Source organism: Sitodiplosis mosellana, unplaced genomic scaffold (genome assembly GCF_009176505.1).
Source record: "Sitodiplosis mosellana isolate CC-2019 unplaced genomic scaffold, AAFC_SMos_1.0 Smas_scaffold_52, whole genome shotgun sequence".
In the NCBI taxonomy this organism is placed as follows: domain Eukaryota; kingdom Metazoa; phylum Arthropoda; class Insecta; order Diptera; family Cecidomyiidae; genus Sitodiplosis; species Sitodiplosis mosellana.
In genome coordinates this window covers 337,558-347,263 of record NW_022595294.1, presented here as the reverse complement: position 1 = coordinate 347,263, position 9,706 = coordinate 337,558, and the positions used below count along the sequence as shown (strand labels likewise).

Here is a 9,706-nt window from a genome sequence, read left to right as displayed (position 1 = left end):
GGCGATTTTTTTGCGTTTCGTATTCATCGGCGAAGAGTCAATACGTTCTTTTTATGCTCACGGGTTCATCTGTACTTTGAACAATTTTACATTAAAATTGAAAATTTAATATTATAAGAAGAATCATGACCCACGGAATATGTAATTCAACTCGATTCAAAGTATATATGGAAACGTCAACCAACCACAATTTGTTTCCACGCACAATATACACACCTCAGTCATCCATCTGAACGTTTATGGGCCCTTTTAAACATCATACTGAGTTTCCTATTTTATAAAAATATGTTAATAATAGAGTTACGCTATTTATATCGAATGTCGTTTCAGTGTAATCTCATTTTCTTCTTCTTTTTCTATCGAAAAGAATAAGTGCGTTCAACGGACGGAATTCGGTAATTTGTAATAATATGTGAACCGCTGTCAATTGTCAATAAATCCAGATCTTATCGCAGTATTTACAAAAGTGCAACTAGAATTACCGATTGACGATTGGTTTTAAAACATTTGCTGGCTCCAAAATAATACTTGAAAACCGTTGCACACGAAAGAGAGTCTAATTTTCACTCAAAAACATTTTTTTATTGCCGCTTACAAAAGCATAGCATTTGGTGGACGTTCATTTGCTTTACAAACTACAGTCTATTGAATGCACTCATTTTTAATCATCGAAAGAAATGCCCGAAGAAACAGAAACAGTACATGAATGTCGACAGTCTAATACCAGTTTCTCGTCCTGAGCCATCTCCGGTTTATACTCAACAGAGTGAGCGTTTGCTTCAATTGAAGGTGGCGGTTGTTCGGTCATTGTTTTGTACAATGAAACTTGCACGAGCATAACATGTATTATAAACGCTAAGAGAAGAGGAGAAAGAACATACAAACGACTTGATTTAATTTATCCGCAAACATTAAGAGAAGACACGAATAACGTAAAATTGGACACAGTTATTATTTCGACAAAAGTAAAGTCCATTCACGAATCAAGACACATGAAAATTTACCTAAAAACGGAGCCAACGCTAACAAAATAAGGAATATTATTGGGACGGTAGCTTCAGCCATCAAAAATGCAGCCAAAATAAATAGAAGAAGACTGATTTCGAATAACGCCACAACCAACGTTAGTATGGTCGGAAGCATGAAAATTGGTTTCTCCTGTTCAAAAAGAGATGAAAAAAGAGTCAATTATTGAAATGATCATCAGATTTGGAATATATGTTCAATGAATTTACACGTATGAACGATTGATGTTATGCGCTTTGTATTCGCACTATTTCGCTCTATGTTTTCCAAAGCAGAGAAGAAAATCCACAGGCTACTACGATGCACGTGAATACTGTAACAGGACTGTCAGTATTACTGTTTATAATGTTCGAGTACATTCCCACTGTTCCTCTGTCCACTATCGTCTCTGTATATGCCTTGCATACCATAGAACAGAATAGCGCGATTACAAAGCGCGTAGGTGTCAATCGTTCATATAAGTTAGTTAAATAGATTAATTTAGAATTTATTTTTATTTTTTCCATGAAAATCAATTTTGATTTCAGATCAGGGAATTAAATTTACTTTGAGAATACCGTAGATCCAGCACACATCTTGAAATTCATATGAAAATGAACGAACAAACAAACAATTAATCAATGATTAGAGCATTGGATATCAGTAATTAATCCAAACTACAAATATAATCTTACCTAGCAATATTATTACTGCAAAGACAGAAACGAAACAAATATTCATTATTAGTTTTGTTATTTTTCAAAGATTTTTTTTCTTGGAAATGATTTGTGAAAATTTTGCTATTGCTTAACGTTTTTTGACCAAGACAAATTCGGCATAAACAAATCAAATTTCTGTCTCTCCGGCACAAAATGCTATGCCATCTTGTTGATGTGCTCTTATTACTGCAGATAAGTACGTTTTACTGCGTTAAATATGTCAGTGGCATTCGCCAAACCGCTTTACAATTTCATTTCATTTGAATTGCATGAATTGGTGGCATAAACTTTTGATTATTTACATTCGCTTAAAAAATTATATCTCGTTTATTATGTTTGATTAGATATAGCTGCTTATCCTGTTTTACAGATTTACCGGCATTAAAAATGTAATAGGTAGTAGCATTACGTTAACAAAAATTTCCTGTAATGTTATTACAATTGTAATAGCTATTACCGGTAATGCCAAATGACTGGCATTACAATTGTAACACATTATCGGTAATGCTAAATTTTGGCATTACAATTGTAATAGCATTACTTTGGCTCTTCGTTACAATATTAATGTGTTACGGCAAAATGTAAATCTGTATCCTGTTTCACTTGAAAATTACTTCATTTATCCAATGGATAATGTCTACCAATATAAACCAGAATTGAGTATTGATAACTTTGTATTGTCTCGCTTACACGGCGACATCATGACACCTTTGTGTTTACATAATATCCCTCTCTAAATACAGCAAAATAACAATTCTACTTACAAAGCATTCGCCATGAAATTACTTTGAAAAGTAACAGAGTGAAACCGACCAGTCTCAGTGAACCAATGATTAAACCAGCCGTTCGCAAATCAACACAAAAACAGCATGTTGATACACTTGGAATTTTATGGATTAATTTATTTATTCGTTCCATATTTGGGCGAGTCACTTTTTCTGGAATGTATTGCACTAGATAAGCGTACTGTTTTCCAAAGGATAAACAAAATCGCTTTTTAAATGAAAATTTATTCGTTTTATCTCCCTTTCTGCTGCTCTTGCTCTTTTTTCTTCGTCTTCTTCGGAATATTCCAATTCTTCGTTCAAACGGCACGAAAATCAAGACAAATTCACAGGAAATCCCGGATTTATCAAAATTTTGCCTATTTTCGGCAATATACTGAACTTATCTGAACTGATAGCAAGAGCAGAGTAAAAGAACTGATTGGCGGATACGCAACTCTTGACATGGATTGGAACAAGGTTTCTATTGAGCGGCACACAATGCGGTTGTATGTGTGCAGACAAATTGGCGCTTTCCTTATATCCATTGAGAGAAAATACGAATAAATGGCATGGGATAAAAAACGAGACAACATGAATCATTTTTCCGCAGATGCTTAAACGATTCGTTTAAAGTTCATACGACGAACAAACGATGCGTTGCAACATTTATATTCGAAATGTGCTGACAATTTCAATAATTCGCATAACACTTGTCGTGTGTGTGTACCGGCGCGAATTTTGTAAATAATCGGCGGACGATGTACGATAAATGACGTTATATAGACTGTGAATTACAAACCAAATGATATAAGCATATAGTACATTATAAACACTGTATATTATACAGTAGGTGGTCGATTTTTGACCGCCTTAATGTACAGTTGGAAAAATGTTGGTACGCACAAACAGAAACAATAAGCTCTCGTCAAAAACTACATTATCTTGACTCGAATCTTTAACAAAAGTCTTTTTTCTCATTTCAATGTATCGACCACGACCATCGCCCGATATCGGGAATCGGGGAGAATATTTTTGATCAACCAATAAACGGTATACCATTTCTTTTCAAGAATTTCTTTAATTATTAATTTCCATTTCAACACCTGAAATTGAAGTTTTTCAATGAAAGGGCAAAAATATGGACACAAAAATGATACGATATCGATGAAGAATGTTCGATTATTTTCTTGATAAAAAAAATCAACAACTTCTTCTTTAGCCACAATTGAATTTTACTCGATGCTAGACAATTAAATTGGTGAGAATGGAACATCCAACTTGATCGAAGTTTACAAAAAGGGAATTTAAAACCGTAGTAATTAATATTGTTGTTTAAATCATGCTTCAACAATCGAAATCCGACGGTATAAAGTGTTTCTTTAGCATAAAACGTGCTCTTCTAGACGATTCAATCGTGGCCACGAGAAAATTATGTTTGGAGAGGCCTCTCTTATATACGCCTTTCTCGATCTGTGATGTGTGCGCTTATTTTTAAATCAACATCTCCGAACTGTTTTAATGATACAAATTCTTATAAATAGAATTTTTCTGTTGATTTCTTTCTCACCGCTCGCTGTTAATTTCTTTTCTATTTCAGCGATTGGCTATCGAAATTCATATTCAAGCCAGATAGCTCACACATAGTTCATGGGCGAAGTGATTTTATTGAAAAGATATTTGTGAAATTCTCAAGTAGTTCAGTGGAACAAGTTGGACTGTGCGGCAGCAGTCGAAAATAACTGGGTGAAAATTGAAAAGCGAATTTATTAATTTTTCTAGATTTTTTTTCTTTCTGTAGTGATTTACGTTGAGTGTCCAGTACAGTGTTAGTTTTTCAAGTGAATTTTCTATGTTATTGTGCTAATACATCTTTACTCCTTTGTGTGTTTGTTATTATTTGGGTTTTTCGAGCCAGTTCAATTAATTCAACAATTCATTCAGTTGGATGATCGTTGCAACGTATTGCACCGCATCGACTTTAAACTAATTCGATTAGATGTTTATCATTTCATGCATTTTTTCTATTTTTTTTTAAACCCGTATCCACGTTTTGTGTAAATTTTGAGACTATTTTCAATCTTCATTTTGCGTTTCTTCTGAAATCGCCAGTCTATTGACCAAATGTTGATTTGAAATAGCTAAAAGAACTAAAAAAGATGTGATTATTGGTCTAATACAAGATAAAAAAGAAAGGAAGATAATGTAGTATTCTTCACTTTTTCAAATTTATTCAAACAAAGCAGTACTGACGTTTGAAAAAAAAAATTAACGATGGATACGGGTTAAATTCATGTGATTGTTGTTGTTAATTAATGCTTGAACTTTGGGAGGTGCCAAAAAGAAATTACTGAATAATTTGGCCAATTTGTGATTTTATGTGTTTTGTTCGAATCGTTAAGTGTTGGAAAAAAACTCAATCCTGAACACACATTTATTTTTTTGATTCGTAGTATTTAATGTTCATTGTTTATTACTCTTTCTTTCTTGCAAAATCAAGTGAGCTGATATCTATGAATGAATATTAGTTAGTTGCATTCAACCCGAAAGAAAAAAAAACAAATACCATTGAGTAGATAGAAAACGAAGTAAAAAAAAAATGGTTAGTGTGTTTGTGATCATCATTTCATCGGTTTCAATTGTCCGAATTATTGAAACGACGCAGATATTCATGAAATTTGATATTGAATATTGAATAGGATCCAGCAGCAGTTAAGGCACCCAATAAAGCATCCATTAAATCAGGAGATGCACCAGCAGCAAACGCATCCGGTGAACGTAAGGCATCTGGATCAGGTCAAGCATTCCGTCTCGGCACATTACTGCCACCAGAAGAGTTGGGACGACGACCAAGTTTGATAATAAGCGATGGGGTTCGTAGCTTTTTGATTATTATTCCATTCTACAATACTTATTATCATGCAATGAATGGTTCATTTGTGCCATGTCCTTCAATTCAACGAAGAAAAAAAGGAATTTTGAGTATTTCTTGGAGAATGTTGTCATTCTCGAACGACTGAAATTTTTTTTTTTTTACGTTTTCTCACTTCGTGAGTATGATTTAATTTGTGAATGTCCGTTGCCAAGTAGCAAGAGAAACCTAAAAATAGTCGTATGACACATTATGAATATGTTTCAAATAAAATAGAGCAGATGTGGTACAGATAAATATGAAGTGAACAAATGAGTTGGACATTTGATATGTGTTTTTTTTTTAGGAAAATAAATTGACAAGAAATCAGTGTTTCATTCAAGTTACTTAAATCGTTTGATTATATCAAATCAATTAAAATTATTGTTTGACTTTTCGATTCGGCTACCATTACTTTTGTGCTGCTTCCATTCACAAAACGTCCAATCGATGTGTACGCGAATCGAAAAATATTTTAAGCGATCACTTGCTTGATCTTATGTATGTTACAACGATTTGGAATATTTGTATATTCGTCTATTTTTAAACCAGAAAATGTTGACTTGTTGACATAATCGTAGCCGTATAATTCGTATTCGTGTGGAATTCTTTTTTCTTCGTTCTTTTGAAATAGAATCAGTCAATAGCTTCGTAGTTTCACGCATTTAACGCACACGCACACACAGAATTGAATTCCATATCGTTTTGTGTGTATGCATATCTTATACCGTAGAGGTGTTTTCGTGTTGACTTTGAATTTTCATTTTAATCTATTTTTGTGAATAAATAACACATAAATTACAATGTTTTTACTTTGTTCTTTCAAAATTGGATTTTCAAAAGAAAAAATATCTATGAATCATCATGATAGGTCTCTCAATTTATGTTTTATTTTCACTTATCAAAGAAATTGTTCCAAAAACGAGCTAATGTAGCGCAATGTTTGCGCTCCTTGGATTTATACCAAATCAATATTTCTTCACTTTGATAAACATCAAACATACGTTTTTCGATGGCTCAGCATCTCAGCATTTCGTATGCTGCGGATATATCCGAGCATATCGACGACGCAAGTCACTGTATAAGTGGCATGCGTCAATGCGCACAGCTACATCGACTACACACAAACACTGTGCTCTCTGTTTGTGTGTAAAACTCTCTGTTTGTGTGTAGTCGATGTAGCTGTACGCCACTTATACAGTGACTTGCGTCGTCAATATGCTCGGATATATCCGCAGATACGAAATGCTGAGATGCTGAGCCATCGGAAAACGTATGTTTGATAAACATGCATATACTTTTTATTAAAGACCATTCGGAAATTAATTTTGGTGAAGTCACATGATCCTTGGAAAAAGCAATACATGTTTTTCCACGTACTACTTCCTAAGTAAAATTTACGAAAGAATTTTTCAATTCAACCAATTTGAGATCAAATCGATAAGACTTCCTCTTCTTTTTTTTTTAAACAACAGGCGAATAGAAAGCTACGCCCAGGTGAAATGGCCGCAGACAACAAGGTATGAAATTTTGAACCGCTTGAATACATCAATCTCTTAGAAAAGAAGAAACTCATTGAATTAAGCTTTAATGTTGGGAAGAACTCAGCACATGGAAAATAGAGCTCAATTTCATGTGTCCATTTGACACAAAATTGAGAAAACTCAATTTGAATTGGTGTTTTGTATTCTTATTTTCCAACGAGTGAATCGAATACGAATCACCATGAATCGAGAAATGTTGTATTTTCTTCTATTTTTCTTCCTGTTCTGTAATTAACAAACGAAATTCACAGGGACGTAGGTCGTCACTTATCTCAAAAGCACTTGAAGGTCAAATTAATCAAGAATCAACGCCATTAAGAGATATCGGTCCACCAGGGAAACCGCAAATTGTTGATATGTATGACAGTTACGGAGCTGTTGAAGGTTTATAACTTTTTTTTTTAACTATTAACCGGCAAATAGACAATTGACTGTCAATTAAAGTTAATTGTCTATTTCAGCGATCTCATTTTGTATAGGGCTACATCTAGAGATATTAGTTACGAAGAATAGATCAGCTATCACCCCAAAAAAAACAAAACAGCAGATATACAAAATGAGTCTCTCTGGTCTATTTGCCACTACTGGTATTGAACACTACTAAGTGAAAACTAACTCTATTCAATCAGGTGAAACTGGGTATATTAGTGCGCAAGTTGAAGGTACACCGGCACCAACATTCAAATTCTACTACAAAGGTGTGACTCCACTCCTCGAAGGTATTCGCTATAAATTCCATACTGATGGCGAAACCAACACGGTCACGCTTTGTATTCGCAACATTAAAACAAGTGACGAAGGCAAATACAAGATCGTTTTCACGAACTGTCATGGCACCTTCTCCGACGAAGCGCATTTGTATGTTTCGAAACCAGGCTGCACGGACTTCCGTACATTGTTGAGGAAGAGCAAGTACGCCAAATGGGGAAAGGACAAAGTACAATTGAAAGTCGATTTGAAAGGTGTGCAAAAAGTAAGGATTTTTGTTTCGGATATTTGTTCTATTATATAGTAATAATAATAATATATTGTTCCAACCAATTTCAATAGCATTTTGGCGTTTATTTTTAAGTACAAACCCAATCCAAATTTCTAAAGATTTTCGCGGATTTTTCTGACTTTTCGAATAATTACATGAACATGTCAACTTTTGGACATGATTTTTTTTTCTACTGACAAAGGCATAACACATTTTCCCACTTTTTCGCAGGCGCAAGATGAATTTTTGATCCCACTAAAAGACCAAACGGCGAAAGAAGGAAAAGACAAGAAGGTTGAATTTATGGCCAAATTCACGAGACCAAACGCAAAACCGAAATGGTTCTGTCGCAAAAACGTATGTACATCTAGAACGATTTACATTCGAAATGACATTTCAATTTTTGGCTGACATAAAATTCTGTTTCAGGAACTGTTCATGGGTGTGAAACATAAATTCCGGAACGATGGTGATACCTACTATCTAACCGTTTTAAATCCGAAATTAGAAGATTCAGCCTACTATACCATCGATATTGGTGGTGTAACATCAACGGCACAGTTGACTGTCGATCGCGCCGATCCATCGTATAAATTCATCAAGCCATTGAATAAGAAGTACGATGGTTTTACCAAACATGGATTGACCTTGGAATGTACCGTTAGTGATCCGAATGCCATTGTGTCGTGGTATAAGGGTGATAAGAAATTGACCAGCAACGACAAAATTGTAATCGACAAAGATTTGTTCGGTGTTTGTTCATTGCATATCAAAGGCTGCGATTTGGAGGATACTGGTGATTATAGATGCCAACTTGAGAGACAACCCGATAAAACTGAAACCAAAGTCAAAGTGGTTGGTAAGTAAATCGAAAAGAATAATATGTTAAATGAAATAGTAACAGCGACGAGTAACCACACTCTCTATTGCTTATTTTGTAGAATATCCGTACAGGTTCCTTAAATTGCTAAGATCACAGCAGAACTTTGAAAAGGACACTGTTACATTGGATTGTGAGCTGGACGATCCTCTAGGTGATGTGAAATGGTTCAAGGATGGCAAAGAGATCAAGCCGGACGGAAACCGCATCCAGGAGGTTAAAGAGGGTCGCAAACGCAAACTCATCATCAAAGATGCGAAATTGACAGATGGCGGCCAATACTCTTGTAAAAGTAACGCTGATAAGACAGAAGCCGATCTGACTGTCAACAAAAAGAATAAATTTAACAAAACACTCAAGGACACGACCGGTGTTGAACGTGATAAAGTGGTGTTTGACATTGAATTAGAAGATGAAAAAGCACCAGCGGTGTGGAAACTCAACGGCAAGCCCATTAAAAAGAGCGATCGCATTGAAATCAAGAATTTGGGTGGCGGCAAACATCGATTGGTAATCAACGACTTAAAATTGGCTGATGCCGGTGAGGTTTCAGTTCATTCAGGAGATTTGAGCTCATCGTGCAAGCTCACCGTTGAAAAGGGTGAGAGTAAACCACAAATCAACGCACCAAAAGAATTTGAAGGGCCCGTCAGTAAACCGCTTGTTATTGAAGTGCCATTCAAAGGTAAGTGTTTGAATTTTTTTTATTACGAATATGAACTAAAATGTTTCGTTTTTTTAAATTTTGACTTATTCAATAGTTGACGGTAAAAAGCAAACTCCGGTCGTAGCTGCGCTGCTTAAAGATGGAAAACCATTGAAAGATGTTGAAGTGCAAGTCAAAGATGACAAAGCCATTTTTACGATCAAGAAACCGACACGCGATCAATCTGGTCCATATCAA

At 34.9% G+C, this 9,706-nt stretch overlaps 1 protein-coding gene and 1 pseudogene across 3 annotated transcripts; one reads left to right on the top strand and one right to left on the bottom strand.

Moving 5' to 3' along the window:
- Nucleotides 1-68: 68 nt before the first annotated feature.
- On the bottom strand, nt 69-2,960 carry LOC129570314 (uncharacterized). 3 transcript variants are annotated; one of them, XM_055449871.1, is made up of 6 exons: nt 2,489-2,960; nt 1,701-1,715; nt 1,573-1,601; nt 1,005-1,158; nt 703-855; nt 69-270 (listed from the first exon to the last, which is right to left on the bottom strand). In XM_055449871.1, coding segments are annotated over exons 1-6 (507 nt in total). In that variant the 5' UTR covers nt 2,643-2,960; the 3' UTR covers nt 69-268. The 3 variants fall into 3 exon arrangements, with proteins under 3 accessions (XP_055305846.1, XP_055305848.1, XP_055305845.1); XM_055449873.1 differs by having other exon boundaries at nt 725-855; nt 2,489-2,959; XM_055449870.1 differs by lacking the exon at nt 69-270 and having other exon boundaries at nt 279-855.
- A 1,223-nt stretch (nt 2,961-4,183) lies between these two features.
- The window catches only part of LOC129570277 (twitchin-like), an 8,626-nt pseudogene continuing 3,103 nt past the window's right edge, over nt 4,184-9,706 (top strand).

Coding starts and splice junctions, on each gene's coding strand:
- LOC129570314 (XM_055449870.1), bottom strand. CDS start 2,642: ATGGAACGAATAAATAAATTAATCCATAAAATTCCAAGTGTATCAACA. Junction 1,159..1,572: donor GGATCTACGGTATTCTCAAA/GTAAATTTAATT, acceptor CTTTTTGAACAG/GAGAAACCAATTTTCATGCT. Junction 856..1,004: donor AGCGTTGGCTCCGTTTTTAG/GTAAATTTTCAT, acceptor CTCTTCTCTTAG/CGTTTATAATACATGTTATG.